The sequence below is a fragment of the Anabrus simplex genome, chromosome 2, assembly GCF_040414725.1.
Source record: "Anabrus simplex isolate iqAnaSimp1 chromosome 2, ASM4041472v1, whole genome shotgun sequence".
Classification (NCBI taxonomy): Eukaryota; Metazoa; Arthropoda; class Insecta; order Orthoptera; family Tettigoniidae; genus Anabrus; species Anabrus simplex.
Genome location: NC_090266.1, coordinates 905,157,936 through 905,177,582, shown reverse-complemented (window position 1 = coordinate 905,177,582; position 19,647 = coordinate 905,157,936). Strand labels below are relative to the sequence as shown.

Below are 19,647 nucleotides of genomic sequence, written 5' to 3'. Positions count from 1 at the left end.
CATTCCATCCTCCCTACTATAAACTGGGCTCTGTTCCCCTATTCTCGCGTTCCAATCCCCAAATAACAACATATCCTCCTCACCTGGATATATTCCCCTTATCCTACCAATATCCACCAATAACTCTTCAAAAAAATATTTATTTGCATATGCTGAATTACTAGGGTGGCAGTAAACAAAAGCTAGATTTATTTTCTTCCTCCTTCCCTCACCCCCTCCCAAATTCAATCTCAGCCATATGGTTTCCATCATATCGGTCTCTATATCCTCTACTCGTTCACTAATTTCTTCCCTAATTAGAACTATCATCCCTCCTGGTGCTCGTCCCTTATTCCTCTCTTTTCTTCTATATTTATATTTTATCTCAAACCCCTTCCATGAAATATCCCTCCCTGTTTCCAACCACGTCTCCAAGAGTGCCACAACATCAAAACTTTCAATTACTTCCCGAACTTTCTTGTTTCCTAATTTGTTCTTAGTCCCTCAATATTCACACATCCTATTTTCCAATATAGTTATAACTTTCCCTCCCTCCCTTCTAGGTCTCCTCCTCTATTCTTACTTCTAGTAGTTATCGACCTCTCGTCCTCTGTATCCTCCATCCCTTTACGTACTTTTCCCCATATGTCTTTTAAGCTCTTACTTCTGACTTTACTCATAATTTTTTTACCTACCTGTCGATCTGTCTCCTCTTGACCTTTCTTGTTCACTACACCACTGCACCCTGCTCTCACCGCTTCTTGCTGCTCACCCCCACTCACCCCCTCACTATTTTGGACTTCTGAATCCATCTTCCCTTGTCCTTTCTTGCTCACTGCAACACTACACTCTACTCTCCCAGTTTCTTGCTGCTCACTCTCACCGTCCACTTCACTATGTTGATCTTCTGTCTCCCGGCTGCACTGCCCATTCTCTTCTGAGATGCTCTCCTCTCCTGCCACGTCCCTCCTCCTCTTCTTTTCTTCTTTCTTCTTCCCATCTTGCCTTGTCCTGTCACCACCCTCAACCCTCTCGTTTTCGTCCATCTCCTTTAGCTTCGTCACTGAATGTACTCTAACCCATCGCCCGTTTGTCACCTCCAACCTCAGACTTCTTATTCGGGCCTTTAGCCCCTGGTTCCTCGCTCTCCATAGGTGCCTATTCAAGATCTTCATATTTTCACTTCCTTCTCTTCCCATGTCTCTTTTCACCCTTATTTTCTGTCCCTGTAAATTCTTACTGTTACCTACCACAATTTCTGCCATTAGGGTAGATAAAAATTTTACCCTAATTGGCCTCCTACCTTTAGTCTTACCAATTCTCTCTACATCGTCTATGTCCATCTGACTAACGTTTATCTTCATTGGATCACCTATAACTTCCACCACCTTAAATATCAGTTCAATCTTGCTCTCCCTCGCCCCTTCCTCAACTCTATATATAAATATGGCTTTCTCCAATCTCTCCTGCCTGTACCCCTCAGCTTCTTTCTTCATCTTCATCACCTCCTCTTTCAGATGTTTCACTTCCCCTCTCAATAACTCGATTTCTTTCTCATTATTGTCCACTCTCCTGCTCGATTCCTCTGTCTTCGTTTCAAGCCATTTCTTCATGTTCCCTATCTCCTTTCTCTGCTCCTCCATCATGTCCTTTATTTCCTGCACCTTATCCCATTGACACTTTTCCTGCATAACTTCACTTACAACCACCCTGAGTGCGGCCAAATCCTCCGTACTATATTTTCCGCTGGTATTTGGGCCTGGGTTTACTTCCACCCCCCCAATAACCAGTAGCACCGCTATCACTGTCACTACCAGCACCGCTTCACTCATTTTTAATCCGTCCGTACTTATCACCAATCCATTCCTGGTCTCCTTCTTCTGCCTTGCCTACCATTTCCCAATAGCGGCCCGGTACTGTTCAATGCCGACCATGTTTACAGCACGCACTTCACTACGCAACCTCTCTCCTCGACCGCTCGAGCTAGACTGAATATTCTTAGTAGTAGTAGTCACCCGTTGCTGCGCACGAACCGCGCATGCGATCGCTAGACAGGTCACTGCCCTACCGCATGCTCCACCATAAAACTTATTCTGCTCCTTCTGTTTTGAAGATGTCTGCATGAAGTTCTCACGGAATGCAATCCTGTTGGTAAGCAAGAAGCTAGTCGTATTATGCTGTTTCTGGCGTCATATAAATCAAGTACTTTTTTTGCTATTGGCTTTACGTCGCACCGACACAGGTAGGTCTTATGGCGACGATAGGATAGAAAAGGCCTAGGAGTTGGAAAGAAGCGGCCGTGGCCTTAATTAAGGTACAGCCCCAGCATTTGCCTGGTGTGAAAATGGGACACCACTGAAAACCACCTTCAGGCCTGCCGACAGTGGGATTCGAACACAATATCTACCTGGTGCAAGCTCACAGCCGCGCGCCTCTAACCGCACGGCCAACTCGCCCGGTAATCAAGTATTTCCATAAAGCTGTAATTCAACGGTTGAAGTCAGATTTTACATACGGTGTTTTTTTTGCTATGGGCTTTACGTCGCACCGCCACATACGGTTTTAGTTGTGTATTAAGCATGCATTATTTTGTCTTTTCGTGTTTACTGTAATTTTAGTTTATAATCATGCGTTACCAGTGAACAATAAACACGTTCCCGTTTTCTCCCCATTTCTAGAAATTGGACATATTCACTTACAAGTTCTATCCATTTACTCAGCTGTTTTTGTTGTTACTTTCCAGATTCAGACCCTAAAACCTCACAGCTTTCCTTAAGTTAGGTACCAACCCGGCGTTTGGCTGGAGGAGAAGTGAAAAACCATGGAAAACCTTTTCGAGGATAGATGAGGCGGGAATCGAAGATCCTTCCTACACAATTGACCTCCCAAGGCTGAATGGTGTTTACTAACGAACGCAAAGGACCTAAATTTGAAATACCTCAAGAAAGTAATTGCTGAGCAAACAAGCTGCCCCGAAAATGAACTTCCAGGACTATATCAGATATTTTCTGTGTTCTCTTTAGGTTTAGAAAAAGGTGGACTTGCATAAATCGCATGGCTGACAGGTTTGCTCAGCAGGGAAGGTTCTGTTACATTCACGAATTACGACCCATGTTCCTTGAGGAGTAATTCCCGCCGCGGTCGCAGAAGCAGCTGTTTCCTGAATCTGAAGAGAGTGCTAAACGAAATAATGGCTCCAAGTACTTATTATCTATTACGACAGGAAACAGAAGTGAAGTCAGAAAAATACAATAATATTCTTTAGATGAAAGTAACAGCATTGCTGAAGATTAACGTTACTCTCAACATGAGACAACATATCTTTAGTTTTTTTTAGTCGTTACCTAACCATAATATAGCCCGAAGATTCACGTAAAAGTCAAAATATTGGTCTAGTATTCTAAAGTCGGCAAATCGTTTGTCTATGAATTTAGTCTTCAGATTTTGTAATGTATGTAACACCCTTGTTCCGTTTCTCTACGGAGTCCGGTATGAAGTGAGATGAATAATCGCAGCGAGTTTATACGACTAGATGCCTTTCCTGACGCCAACCTCATCAGAGTAGTTAATGAGATGAAATGAATGTCGTGATATATGATTGTTGGAAGGGAGAGGGTGAAACCCGGTTGCGGCATATAGGCTACTCCTGTCGAATAATATCAAAGGATTTACTCAAGGATTTACATCTGTCAGACGGACGTATCACCATCAACAACGTCATATGCCCTCACTCAATATGAGCAATGTGGAGAGGTTTGGAATTTAATCCAGGCTTTTGGCACGCAATCTATTGATTAGAAATGTCTGCCACCACCTCTTCTAACATGCCGGCCAACATTCTGACGGTCATTTTTTTCGACCAACGGGATTCAAACCGGCTAACCACGGTGCCATAGAGACTTCACGCCTTAACCATCACGGCCACCAGGCGAGCTGCTTGAGATTTGAAATGAGTCCATAGTTGTTTACTGTGATGGAAAATTATTTGGTAAATGTCGCGAGGAGTGTAATAGCCGAAAGTCATTGCCACTAGCTTCTCACCGAGGCGGCCGCTGTTGAAATTCTGGCCAACCCAATTTTTACATTGATTACGTTCTTGTGATTCAGATCCTTTGGCTTTGATCATGAAATCAATAGTCTTGTAAAACTACAACTTGACTTGTTAGATAAGTGCTATGAGCGATGATAGCCGAAAATAAAAACAAAGGAATATTAATATAGAATCTTCTTCGTCTTTTGCTACCGCTTTTTCCCACACCTGTGGGGTCGCGGGTGCGAACTGCTTCGCACATGTGGATTTGGTCCTGTTTAACGGCCGGATGCCCTTCCTGATGCCAACCCTATATGGAGGGTTGTAATCACTATTGCATGTGTTTGTGGGGGTTGGTAGTGTGGTATGTTGTCTGAATATGATGAGGAGAGTGTTGGGCGGACACATACACCCAGTCCCCGAGACAGAAGAATTAATCAGAAGCGATTAAAATTCCCGACCCGACCGGGAATCGATACCGGGACCCTCTGAACCGAAGGCCAGTACGCTGACCATTCAGCCAAGGAGTCGGACAGATATATATTGGTATGGGAATATGAAAATAATGTGATAAATGGGGAAATATTGTTGGTGTGTTATAAAAATTGAAGCTCGACAGAACAAACCTAAGCTGACATTTAGAAAAACCACATCAAAATAACATGCGAATTAGCTAAACTCATGTACTCGTCCTGAGGTTGTGCAGCTCTTTGTGGCGCATCCCCAATAGACGTGTGCTGTATATACCGTTTTAACCACATACCTGCCCTTCTTCAGTTCTTAGATCTCTGTCAGTACCGGGATTTGAACCTGTGCCTCCAAGGACGGCATCCTTTAGCCCTAACCTTTACACTACGGAGGCGAACATGAATGAACCAAGTCAGTTTTTCCTTCAGTCTGCTTTACGTCGCACCGACACAGATAGGTCATATGGCGAGTGGGAAGGAAGTGGGCGTGATCTAAATTAAGGTACAGCCCCAGCATTTCCCTGGTGTGAAAATGGGAAACTATGTAAAACCATCTTCAGGAATGCCGACAGGAGGGTTCGAACTCGCTCTATCCCGAATGCAAGCTAAAAGCTGCGTGCCCCTAACCGCACGGCCAGCTCGCTCGGTAACCAAGTCGGTAATGACTACTCTGTAGTTAGATCGTGACATGTTTATGTAAATGGAGAGACAGCTGACAGACAGTAGACAATAGCAAGACAGTAGCTGTTTAAAAGAAAAGCACGTAATATTTATCATCCATAAATAGTGAGAACGTTGCTCCGACCACTTATCTATAGCAAGAGTCTAGAAATAGGGGCTAGCTTTCAGCGGTGGTAAAGACAGGCTTAGATCATTTGGAGAGAGTAAGTGGCGAAGTTCAGAATCGTTACTACTACTTCTGAAGGGACGTGTGGTCTTGGACTTCACTCACCCCACCACAGAAATGGGCACCAGGAATAATAATAATAATAATAATAATAATAATAATAATAATAATAATAATAATAATAATAATAATAATAATAATAATAATAATACTGGTTTTACGTTCCACTAATTGCATTTATGTTTTCCAGAGATTTTGGGATTTTGTCCCACAGGAGTTCTTTTACGTGCGTCGGTAAAGTTACTGCTAAGACGAGGGCATAACTGAGCACCTTCAAATTCTACTGGACTGAACCAGGATTGAACCCACGAACTTGGGCTCAGAAGGCCAGCGTTTCAATTTTCTGAGCTACTCCGTCGGGCGGGCAAGCATAGAGTTAACCATTCTATTCCAATACGTGTCGTGATTACGAGTAACCGACAACACGCGAAGCTTCTATCGAAATTCACTGTACCCCAGGATCGAATTAAGTTACTTTTTCCCGTTTCTTCTGATATAATGTATTTTAGCGCACTTAACTGTTGGGTCATATGGCCGAAATGTTAGTTACTGTACCGAGCGAGTGCATAAAAATTCACCTACTACACACATCCACTGAGTACAGAATACTAAAGACGGACGGCGGGCGCCAGTGGCGTCGGTTGCCCTCCGTAATATATGCCATGCTGACCTGCCAAATCTTTTTCGTAACAGTTGAATATTCAGATTTTCATTACATAGGTTTCTGACCGTGAATAAGGGAAGATTTGCGTGTTAGTATTGCCTGCATTGCGGTTGCTATATCCTACTGTAAAAGTAATTTCCATCACAATCCTTCGATCTGATGTTAAGGAGGAAGTCAGGCATTCCAATATCTGATTCGAAGGAAATTTCGTAAGCTTGTGGATTTCACTACGAACAAACAGTAAGTGAGCACGAGAAGCAGGCCTATAAGCATGTGCTACTCAGAATGTGACATCTATTGGAATGGATTGTAGTTGGGAAAGCAAGTCTTATCATTGAATTTCTTCCTTTGTATCAATTACTTTTAATACATCATATGTACACAATGATGATGATGATGCTTGTTGTTTGAAGGGGCCTAACATCTAAGGTCATCGGTCCATGTACACAATGAAATACCACCATTGTTTAAATAAATAAACATGACGTGGAATATTTACATTTAAAGGTATACTTATAGCTTTTTTCAATACAATATTTGAATACATTAGTCTTCACATTGGACACTGAATGGGTTAGAGTGACAGATATCAAAGAGCATAAGGTCAAAAACGAATGCAGCAACATCTAGCACACCTAACGTAGGATTTCAATTTGTTCTTCACGTCTTTATTTTGTTACGCATTGAAATTAACAAGAAATGTACTCTTGTAAGCCTGGAATAAATATAGGGCTCGGATATCCAGTGCATTGTGAAAGGCATATGATCCTAAGGCTTATATCCATGTAAACTAAACAATTGATTTACTTCAGTAGTGGAATATTACCTTCCGTGGCTCAGGTGGCAGCGCACCTGCCTCTCTCTGCTGTGTACTGTGGTTCAAATTCCGGTCACTCCCTGTGAGATTCGTGGTGGACAAAGCGGAAACGGGACAGATTTTTCTCCGGGTATTCCAGTTTTCCCTGTCATCTTTCATTCCAGCAACACTCTCCACTATCATTTCATGTAATCTATCAGTCATTTATCATTGCCCCAGAGGAGTGCGACAGGCTTCGGCAGCCGGGACGATTCCTATCCTCGCCACTAGATGGAGGCTTCATTCATTCCATTCGTGACCCGGTCGATGAAAGGAAACAGGCTGTGGATTTTCACTGGATTTTCAATGGACTGTTACATCTAGGTAGGACATGAATGATCGTAGGCTAAACGTTTGGAGGCGCAGGTGAACAGTCGCTTCATTCTGGCATATAAAAGCAAAATAATCAAATGAGTTGACCCTTCGGTTTGGGGCGAGCAGCTGTGAGGTTGCATTCGAGAGATAGTAGGTTCGAAGCCCACTGTCGGCAGCCCAGGTTGTACCTTCATTAAGGCCACGGCCACTTTTCTTCTCACTCGGAGCCCCTTTCTATCGTCGTCAGACGACCTATCGGTGCGATGTAAATCCAATTGTTAAAGAATAATGATAATATGTATTCTCCGTATAGGCCGTGGTGAAAGGTGACGGACGGCTTCCTCGGTGCGTGGCGGGGTGGTTAGCTTCGCCCCCATGTGCACCTCCGGAAGTGGAAATATCGTTTCTTACATTTTTTGACTTCCTGGCTGGGAATCGAATCCACGTCCTTCCGAGTGAACCGAGCACGCCTTTACCGCCTCGATCAGGCAGCCCCTGTTCTGGCATATAAGACCAAGCAATTTGGTCCGAGTTGGAAATCTCACCCTCCACTTGTAAGTGACAAGGTTTACTGTAGGTGAGACTGGCATAAAATATAGTGACACTTGTTTCTTACCTTCACCTGATACACCCAGAGCGGAGTTTCTGTACCAGCTGAGAAGCCTACTTCCCCACCAAACACGTAGATGCAGTCTCTATAGGCGACAGCTGAATGTTCCTGCAGGCATGGCGGCCGTTCCCCTCCGGGCTGTAACTGATCCCAGCGACTTTCAGCTGTAACAAAAGAGGTGAGAGAATGTAAGAGCGTGCCATGAGATTTAAACTTCCATAGTTGTACAACGTTCAGTACAATTCATCCCTAGAAGTTAGGAGATATTGAACTACTTTCTATTATCAGAACTGTGGGGTGATACTGAAGAGATTAGTAACAAATAATTATCCTCAACTTCTGGTGTAATATACGCAAATACAAAGGTAAATATTCATATTCGTAACAGTCTGGTACTTTTGTGCGATTCTTCAGACGTGTTGTATAGGTATGATGTTAATACTATTAGTTTCATGTCTCACTAACTACATTTTTATGATTTATGGAGGAGCCGAGGTTCGACGTGTCGGAATTTTGTACCAAGGGCGTTCTTTCACATGCTGGTAAATCTACCAACACGAGGCTGACGTATTTGAGCATCTTCAAATACCACGGGGCCGAAACTCCGAACATGAGCTCAGAAGGCCAGCTTTTCTACCACCTGAGCCACTCAGTTCAGCAGCGACATGCTGTTAAATGGCAAATGAAATTACGAGCATTTGTGTTATCTGAAAATCTACATATCGATACCTGTGTATAATAATAATAATAATAATAATAATAATAATAATAATAATAATAATAATAAGCAGCTCGTGTCCTCATACCGAGGCGGTGCAGCTCTCTTCAGGCACACTTCCAATGGAGCTGAGCTGTATATACCAGCTCTCCTAAACCGAAACCAAACCTAACCTCATGCGCAACAGCCCGGAAGGGCCTTGGATTACCAAGTGACCATTGCTCTGCCCGAAGACCTGTAGATTACGAGGTGGCGTGTGGTCAGCACGAAGAATCCTCTTGGCCGTTATTCTTGGCTTTCTAGACCGGAACCAGGTCTCCTGCCATTCTTATATTTCTGACAGCACCGTCAATTGAATCCGGACATCTGAGGACGGCACTAATACGTGACCCAAATGACGTAGCTAAATCGCTCGGTATACTGTATTATTATTATTATTATTATTATTATTATTATTATTATTATTATTATTATTATTATTTGCACCCCTTGAATAAAACAGAATCTGTTTCTTTAGATCAGTATCTTAAAGATATTTTAAGATTAAATCCCAGAATCCCTGTCACCAAATTTACAGGTATTTTAAGCCATGTTATATTGATGGTATACATAAAAATGTTAACGCATTATAGGATAGCCAGGATTGCTGCATATAAAATACTATGGGCCAATGACCCAAACAACAAACCAATAAAAACATGCTCGTACTAACAGGTCAAGAAAAATACTATATTCTCCAAATAAATGTATTGGATATCTCTGGATAAACTCACATTCTGTCATTAAAACACAGGAGACAAAGCTGATAACACTACAAATATATAGAGTTTCGCTAGTCAAAGAAATAGTTGACCTTATTTCAAAATCATCGTTAACCATCCCGATCTTCATTTAATAATTAACTCAGTTGTTTTCTAAGAAAATACACAGTTAATTATATATTTTTTAATATTTTGATGAAAAGAAAGAAAGGAAATCTATATGATCGAAACCTGTCGTATCAGTACAGATGTGAACTTCAGCAAACCTCTCTGTAACAGCAAGGTAAAATAATAATTTCGTGTGGCTATTGCTTGCCTGGTGCAGCCTATGTTAGGCAGACCTTCCGACGAGGGTTGTCGACACCTGCCGTGCATGGAAAACTGCGTGTTGTTGTGGTAGAGTAGAGGGTTGTATGTTGTGCATGAGTTGAAGACGTTAATACTCAGTCCCCAAGCCAAAGAAATTAACCATTTAAGAATAAAATTTCCGTTCCGGTCAGGAATCGAACCCGGAGCCGTCGAAACCGAAGGCCTCTACGCTGACCATTCAGCCAAGGAGCCGGGATCAGTACAGAAGTGACCTCTACCGTATTCTAGAGTAGAATACCGTCGGTCATATCTTAACCTGTAGCTGAGTGTGCTACTGCAGCACTACACGAAACAGAGATGGAGCCATTTAAACTTGCAGCAGATGTTACCAAGTTCATTAGAAGCTAGGAAGTCATCTCAAAGATATTGAAGAAGTTGAGAAAGCAAAGCGATTGTCACAAAACACAGATGGGGCGAAGACTGTATTGCGGGACAGCATACGAGGCAGGAGAACTAGAGCAATGTTCTGCATGGTTATTTGTAATGAGGTGGTAATTGAAAGGTCTGAAGTAAGTTTTCCCAGCGAGAAATGTTAGGTGCATTTAGAAAATGTAGATATACACTATACTTATGCTCACTGTACATAGAAACGTGGGTTCGAATTCCACCATCGAACATTCTCAATGTGGATTTCCGTAGTTCCTCGTTTCAACTTCAATCAAATGTTGGGCTGACGTCTTCTGGATTTTGCACCGAACTCGTTCTACTTATCTTCATATGACCCAGTTCCTGAGTAGCTCAGATAGTAGGGCGCTGGTCTTCTGAGCTCATATTGGTGGCTTCGATACCAGCTCAGTCCGGTAGTATTTGAAGATACTAAATTAGGTACATTAGTCTTGCGTCGGTAGATCCATCGCACGTAAAATGACTCCTACAGGCCAAAATTCCACCACTTCGGCGTCTTCGGAAACCGTAATAGTAATTTGTAGAACGGAAAAACAAAAACAATTTTTTTTTAATGACAATGTACATTCATTCGTAGCAGCGGCAGTTAACTGGGCTATAGATGTTATTTTCCCGTTTCTTGCTAGTGGTTCGACGTCGTACCAACTAACTTAGGTGTATTTGGTGACGTTGCGATAGGGAAAGGCTAAGACTAGGAAGGATGCGACTGTGATTTTAATAAAGATATAGCGTGGTGTGAAAATAGGAAACCACGGAAAACGGCTATAGATAGTGGGGTTCGAACAAGCCATCACCCGATGCAAGCTAACAGATTCACGGCCCTCTCTACGCTGCCAACTCGCTCGGTCTTCCCGAGTTCTGACCAAAGTGCTTGTTTAGGCTGAGAGAATTACTGAGGAGCTTGAAGTGATTAGGACGGTTTATTTGAAGATTTCAGAAAATTATGGTTGGTAATATTAACAGGGCCGGCCTCGCGGTGTAGGTGTATCGTACCCACCCCTTACCCGGAGGGCCCGAGTTCTATTCTCGGTAAAGTCAGGGATTTTTACCTGGATCTGAGGGCTAGTTAGAGGTCCACTCAGCCTACTTGATTACAATATTGAGGAGCTATCTGAAGGTGAAATGGCGGCCCCGGTCTAGAAAACCAAAATAACGGCCGAGAGGATTCATCATGCTGACCAAATGACACCTAATAATCTGCAAGCCTTCGGGCTGAGCAGTGCTCGCTTGCTTGGCCATGGCCCTTCGAGGCTCTTAAGCCATGGGGGAATCTTAAACAGGACTATTCCTCTGGTTTCATAGTGGTAACTGTAAGATAAACATACACATACAGTATATTCTGCCCACTGGCCCACCTCAATATGGTGCGAGCTCACTGGAATACACACTCTAGCGACTAGCCCATCTCAGCAAGCTTCGAGCTAATTGGAATACACACTCTAGCGACTAGCCCACCTGAAAATATTGCGAACTACGTGGAATACATACTCTAGCGACTAGCCCGCCTCAACATAGTGCGAGCTAGGTGGAATACACTCTAGCGACTAGCCCACTTCAACAAGCTTCGAGCTAATTGGAATATATTATAGCGACTAGCCCAACTCAACATAGTGCGAGCGTAGCGACTAGCCCAACTCAACATAGTGCGAGCTAGGTGGAATACACTCTAGCGACTAGCCCACTTCAACAAGCTTCGAGCTAATTGGAATATATTATAGCGACTAGCCCAACTCAACATAGTGCGAGCGTAGCGACTAGCCCAACTCAACATAGTGCGAGCTAGGTGGAATACACTCTAGCGACTAGCCCACTTCAACAAGCTTCGAGCTAATTGGAATATATTATAGCGACTAGCCCAACTCAACATAGTGCGAGCGTAGCGACTAGCCCAACTCAACATAGTGCGAGCTAGGTGGAATACACTCTAGCGACTAGCCCACTTCAACAAGCTTCGAGCTAATTGGAATATATTATAGCGACTAGCCCAACTCAACATAGTGCGAGCGTAGCGACTAGCCCAACTCAACATAGTGCGAGCTAGGTGGAATACACTCTAGCGACTAGCCCACTTCAACAAGCTTCGAGCTAATTGGAATATATTATAGCGACTAGCCCAACTCAACATAGTGCGAGCGTAGCGACTAGCCCAGCTCAACATAGTGCGAGCGTAGCGACTAGCCCAGCTCAACATAGTGCGAGCTAGGTGGAATACACTCTAGCGACTAGCCCACTTCAACAAGCTTCGAGCTAATTGGAATATATTATAGCGACTAGCCCAACTCAACATAGTGCGAGCTAGGTGGAATACACTCTAGCGACTAGCCCACTTCAACAAGCTTCGAGCTAATTGGAATATATTATAGCGACTAGCCCAACTCAACATAGTGCGAGCGTAGCGACTAGCCCAGCTCAACATGTTGCGAGCTAGGCCGAGTACCCCCTCTAGCGTTCAGCTGACCTCAGGAGCACAGTGAGATAATATCTCAACAGTGTTAAAATGTGGGAACTGTATGTCGTTCACATTCAGCAAATTCTAGAATAATAATAATAATAATAATAATAATAATAATAATAATAATAATAATAATAATAATAATAATAATCATAATGGTATTTGCTTTACGTCCCACTAACTACTTTTTAAGGTCTTCGGAGACGCCGAGGTGCCGGAATTTAGTCCCGCAGGAGTTCTTTTACGAGCCAGTAAATCTACCGGCACGGGGCTGTCATATTTGAGCACCTTCAAATACCACCGGACTGAGCCAGGATCGAACCTGCCAAGTTGGGATTAGAAGGCCAGCGCCTTAACCGTCTGAGCCACTCAGCCCGGCAAATTCTAGAATTGCTGCGGGGCAAAATTCCGACGTTCTGGAATGGGTTAATAGTTCTAGCAGTAAAAACGGACCTGTGACATTTATAATAATAACAACTAGATGTTGTACCCGTCAATGACGGAACACTCATTTAGCGTGTGCATGATTACATTTTTGTCAACCATTTAATTGAACGTTCCACTAAAAATTGGGACTTTAAAATAATTAGAACTTGGTTTAATATGTTCTAAAGGGGCTGCCTGGCCGAGGCGGTAAAGGCGTGCTCGGTTTACCCGGAAGGACGTGGGTTCGATTTCCACTTCCGGAGGTGCACATGGCCCTTGAGGTTCACTCAGCCTACACCATAAATGAGTACCAGGTTAATTCCTGGGAGTAAAGGCGGCCGGGCGTAGAGCTAACCACTCTACAATTCAAGTGCCGAGGTTACGGATCCCTCCCAGGGATTTCATGGCCTGTACGGATATGACTTTGCTTTGCTTTGCTTTGCTTTTATTGTGTTCTAATGTTGGAGTCTCATTTCTGTTGCTAGGTATGTTGGAGAGAGGACGAGTTCAACCCCCACTCCTCCCTCTTTCTCGCCGAAGGCCGATGAAGTGTAGGATATAAACGAGGAAAAAACCGTTTCCTGCAGAATTAGTAACTCGAATGTTTAGATTATATCGTTATTGTACACGGATATATTAGCGCGTTCTGTTCTCTTTACGATCAGGCCTCCCTCTCAGCTTCCTTCCCTTTATCACAGATCATGACATTCTGGTATGTCCCTGAAAACCATAAAAAGTAATGTAGTTAGTGGGTCGTAAAACCAGAAAGTTTATTACTTTCTGGTATAAACGCATAGTATCAGGTTAATATTCAAACAGTACAGTTTTTTTATAAAACCTTTATAACGTTGTCGGGATGACCTCTATTGAAACTCTCCACAGAGTTAGTTATCGGCTCTTGGACTTCAGTTTTCAAACGACTGCCACTGACATTTCCTTTGTCTGTTCAAGGTTGCGGGAATGGTTCCAGTCACAGGTGACTAGCATGCAAGAGTGATCATTTTTGCTAGTGGTTTAACGTCACACTAACACATCGAAAGTTTTTGGCACCGCAATGATGGAAAAAGGCTAGAATTGGTAAGGAAGCGGCCTTAATTAAGGTGCAGCACCAGCATTTGCCTGGTGTAAAGTGGGAAAACACGGAGAAACATCATCAGGTCTGCCGACGGTAGGATTCGAACCCACCATATCCCGAATACAAGCTTACAGCTACGCGACCCTAGCCAGACGGCAAACTCGATCTGTCAAAAGTGATCAAGTGTGATATACATACATATTAATAGATTTACTAGTAAGTTAAAGAATTATTCTTCAGCCGAAGATTCCGACACATCATCTTTTAATATCGATATTAATTACGTTGATGTTACACAATTATCATCATGAGAATCACTCTGATTCTAGAGTCTAGAAACTTGAGAACACAAGAGAGGTTCAGATAACCACTTCTACTAAGTTGAAGAAACTCGAGACTATGAACGAAGAGCTTGTTTGTAAGAATCACCGGAAACGCTCGGCTTACAGGACCAGAGACTCGTAGGCAGTACAAATGGAACTGACTTCTCCTTGTTGGAGTCGAACCTCCCTCGGGCTTCTCTGCTGAGAGCTGTTGAAAGACCAAGCAGAGAAATGAGAAAAGGGGAATATTCTCGCACCAACCCTGCAGGGGATAGTATACCATTCCGTTAATGTCCAAGCGAATCACGGAAATAGAAATCTGTATGATATAGGGAGAAGGGAAACAGATGGTTCCTTCGGATGTTGAGTGAATGTCAGGAAAGGGGGTATTCCTTCATGATTTGAAATTGTTGACAGCCCAAACGAACAATGGGACCGCACAACAAAGCATTAAACTCACTGAACATATTTCTTGATTTCTTTCTCTCTCCTCTCTCTCTCGTTGTGTCCACCACCTTTGAAACTGTTGCGTACTTGAACTATATTGCACAGCCAAACAAATTAATTCCAATTTTGAATGAAGTGCAATTCTTGCCGAATTTTCAATGGGACTTCTCCAGCCAACAACAGTACTAAAAATGTGTTCTTCAACTGCATGCTGTCGTTTCATTTCGATAACTTTCTTCTAAAATGTTATTCTTAATGCGCATGTGTTGGTACTTCGTTTTGTAGTCTTTAGCTTTCTCTCGTCTACGTTAAAGTTAGTTCTCCTCACTTTACTTATTACTTTCTCACTTTTCAATATTTTTTTTCCTTTCTATCAGTTATCGTCCAACATAATTTTTCATTTCAAGTAAACTCCAGTGCCAGATAAATACAATGATTTAATAAAAATATTGGATATTCGAGGTAAAAATGAGAGGCAATGTTCTTCAATGTGCGGTCGTGAGAAGCACGAGAATTATGTACACTGACCGACATTGCATACTCAGGGAAAGTCAGACGGTAACAGTCAAGGTTTGGCAAAAAGCTACATCGTTGAAAGATCTGCAAACGGTTGAGTTTCATGCGATGGTGCATGTATATATATTTTGCAAAGCGTTTCTGTCACTCGGGAAAGCTCACGTATTTATGCCTGACAAGTATCGTGTATGAGTGATAGACATCCCAGAGGACGCATGAGATATCAGCACGAATACTGAAGGAGTTTCAGAGATGCCTTATGATCGAGCTACGATAACCAGGGGGATGGTGCAACGATACTCCCGTTATTTTGGCCAATTTTGAGCAGACATCTTCTTGGAACTAATGAACAAGTGAAGATACCATGCTCCACAGATCGATTCTGGATGACCTCAACAGACCTCCAGGAGGGAGGAATATTTCATTTCGGAGAGGTATCAGCTCAACAGCTTCTGTGTCCACCATCCAATGACATGTGGCAACTCACTAGCGTCCCTTATCTGTACCAGCAGCATGAACAAACATTTAGCACTGGGAAATCCGTGACCTTGACAACATTTACGGTTTTTGCTATCAGCACTTCAATATTATCGCCTACATTATTTTGTAATGGTGACAGCGGAGAGCAGCGGGACCAGCGGCGAACTATGTTTTGTTTTGGAAGAGGATGACACCGCACTGGTGTTAGGCGTAGGGAAGTTGAGTGCTACAATCCCTGTCTCACTTTCGAGCGGTATACATTTTGTACTACTGGCATGGTTATCTGGATGTTAGAATTTCGGTTTAAAGACATGTAACATGCTGGTCTGAGGACACACCACCTCCTATGATTAAGGTGAAGGGACATGTTTTCATTTCCACGTCACGAACTCGTTAAGTTTTGAAATGAGCCTTATACTTCTGGAGAGGCACACAGCCCTGAGGTCAAAGCTTCCAGAGAGAGTATAACAAACAAAAATACGATTCTTAAATATTAGAATTAGACTGAATTACGGTAATCTCTAGAAAACCCTTATACAAGGGTTGTTAAGGAACTTACACTCTTCTTTCTGGTTGGATCGTGTCTTTCTACGTAAATTATGCATAGTTTACCGACGTTTCAGATACATTTCAGTATTCTTTATCAAGGCGAATGATATACTCCTACATGATCCAAAGTGAACAGTCTCCTGAGACAGGCTAGTCGGCTTTTGCCGTGAATCAAACCCTATACTTCTGAGTAAGATGTAGAGATTCTACCTGTACATCACGGGGATGGCTATTAGTGGGATGGTACAAACAAAAGGTATGTGTAATTGTATTATCATTGCATCAGGACAATGGTCGGACCACTTGTGGCACAGAATGAGGTCACTTGCAATATCACGTCCGACCACTTCGTGCCTGGATACATCCATATATATTGTGGATATTTACTTATGAAAACCACACACATGAGCACAATAGCTTGTTTACTATACTGTAACTTCGAGGTTTCTTAAGTTTTATTAAATATAAAGTAAGAGAGTAAACAGGTTATGACAAGTGAAGTCTGTATTGCACTTACCAAAATGTTCATAGAATATAACATTTTATTCATAAGCAACACACTCCCTGCCCAGTGACAACGAACATCAATATACCTCCTGGTAAAGGAGTCTAGTCTTGGCCTGAGCTGCTGCGTGGCTGGCATGGATGATCCAGGAGTGGTGGTGTTTGATGAGATAGGAGGTGGAAAAGCGATGGAACCATCACTTTTGGTTGTTCCTTCTGAGCTTGTTGCTGTAGTGCCGGGTAGAATAAAGGCTGGCTTCAGTCTGTCTATGATAACAGTTTGTTTACCTGTTGGTATCATAACTTCAAAATATGTGTCACTGCGAGACAAGACTTGATATGGCCCACTGTACGTTGGCTGTAGAGGTTTTCTGTAAACATCATAACGAATAAAAACGAATTTGCTTGTTATCAATGCTGGATGGACAAACATTTTCCTGCTGGCATAGTGATCTGTTCTCGTAATTTAAAGACAAAGGGTGGGGTGTCTATGATTGTTTCTTGTTTCTTGTTTTTAAAGGAAATCTGTGGGTGGCCTGATTCCTGTACCATAGTTCACTTCAGCAGCAGTGCTTTCATTCCCGGGAATGATATGTGAGCGATGACCCATAAGTACAAGTCAGGGCATCAGAACCCAGTCGTCCGTAAGTTTGGCTGTTAAGTTAGTGTTTCATTGGCGGTGCAGGCGTTCAATTTTGCCACTTGCCGCTGGATGGTATACTGTGTTCTTGGTGTGGACTACATACATTTTAGCCGTCAGACACTTGAAGAGTTTGCTTTCAAATTGTCTTCCAATGTGGCTAAATCTTAATGTTACTGTGGATATGTTCCAATTGCACAGTGAGTATGCTTAGAAACTTTGATTTTCTGACATGGAATGCAAGTTGAAGCCCAATATTTAATGTCTTTTTTAAGTGACGGCCAAATGAAGCGTTTCTTTGCGACGTTGATCGAACTTTCTACACCAGAATGAGACAAATTGTGTATGGATTTGAAGTTTGCTTTCCGGAATGGTAGATGTATGTATAGTAAAAGGTTCTATTGGGACGCATCACATACGAGGTCCAGTCCCGTCAAGATATTTGCCTGGGTTGGAGGAGTGCCTCATGGAATTGTTGAGCTTTACCGATTTCTTCCATTGTGAAGCTTGACTGTATATCAATGGAAGAAATACGTGAGAAAGCGTCTGCTGAGATGTTGTATCTGCCACATGTATATCATATAGCTGTTGTGAATTGTCGAATGAAGCTGATATGGCGAACTTGATGAGGCGAGTTTTTATCTGATGCTGAGTGGTTTGTGATCAGTATGAATTGGGAAGTCACGTCCTTCCAACATGAATTGAAAGTGTTTAACAACAGCGAAAGTGGAATAATTCTTCTGGATGTCTGTGAGCTTCTTCGAGAAAAATCCCAAGGCCTGTAGAGTGTAGTTCCTAATTTTGTGAAGAGATGCTCCACTGGTGAAGTCCATCGAAATTGGTGGTATATTTGAGAATGGATGAGTCCATAGCGCTGCATCTGGCAGACTGGTTTTGAAGGCTTCGAAAGCTTTCTGTCAACTTCGGTCCGCTAAATGTTCCTTTCTTTCATTCTTCTTGACACCGTTAATTAAATCGAAAAGAGCGGCTTACTTACTGGCAGAATTTGGCAGAGCTCTACGATAAAAATAAATAAATCCTAGAAAACTACGTAAGTCTTTGACTGTCGTGGGTAGTGGATAATGTGCGATTGCTCTTACTCGCTGTGGCAGTAGTTTAATACCTTGACCGGGTGTAATATAACCGAGGAGTGGCACTTCCGTTTCATCAATCACATCCCTGCTCAAGTTGACTTGATATTGTGTTCACTTATACGTTGGAATAGTAAGTAAAGATGTTGCTTGTGATCTTATGAGTTCTTTGATACTACGAGAAGTTCATACATATAATAGCCACGCAGTACTGAATCAGTTTATCTCTGGAGTGTTTGAGCTGCTTTTATTAAACCTAAAGGAAGATGAAGGAATTCAAACAATATAAAATGGTATGATGACAGCAGTCTTTGGTTCATCATCCAGGTGAACTGGAATGTGATAGTATGTTGTGACAAAATCTATTTTAGAGAAGACACTTTTGCCTTCTCTTTGGCTGTTGGGATCTTGGAGGTTAGGTATTGGGTATATATCTGGATTGGTGATGATAGCGAGTGAAGGATAGTCACCATAACGAGGCCAGGAACCACCATTTTTCAGAAACAAATAAAGAGGGCTGGCCCAGCAACTTTTGATGGCTGGCACAACAACGTTTGGAGGGCTGACAGATACCCATATCAACCGTTTTCTGAAATTCTGCTCTGGCTGTGCAGAATTTGTCAGGGGGTAGTCTGCGGGTCTTCGCTGCAACTGGCTGCCGATCATTAACTATTGTGTGAGTGACGGTTATGGATGGAATGCTGCAGAAAGTTGGGAAACTCATTCAGAATACCTGCATGCATTTGGTCTGGTGGTATAACATGCAACGGTTGTATACTTGAGACTAACTGGCGTTCCAGGTCTTGCCAATGTTGTTTTTGAGTCAGTAAATCTTCTGTGCTTCAGCTCAGCTAATATGTTGTAATCGTCTGCTCCAATAATTGATGACTGTATATCGGCAACTAGGAAGTTCGACGAAAAATTCCGACGTAAACCTAGGTCGATGGTTACAAGACGTTTTCCGTATGTTTTAATGCATGTGCCGTTTGCCACGTAGAGTTTCCGATTAGAAACTTGGTGATGATCAGTTTCCGAAGTGGGGATCATGGGTAGGTCTGCGCTA

General features: G+C 42.6%; 1 protein-coding gene across 1 annotated transcript in view; it reads right to left on the bottom strand.

Moving 5' to 3' along the window:
* The window catches only part of LOC136863175 (RING finger protein B-like), a 374,129-nt gene that overhangs the window by 192,745 nt on the left and 161,737 nt on the right, over positions 1–19,647 (bottom strand). Inside the window, exon 2 of the mRNA XM_067139526.2 lies at positions 7,835–7,992. Within this exon, the coding sequence (XP_066995627.2) occupies positions 7,835–7,992 (158 nt within the window). The remainder of the gene's footprint in view (positions 1–7,834; positions 7,993–19,647) is intronic.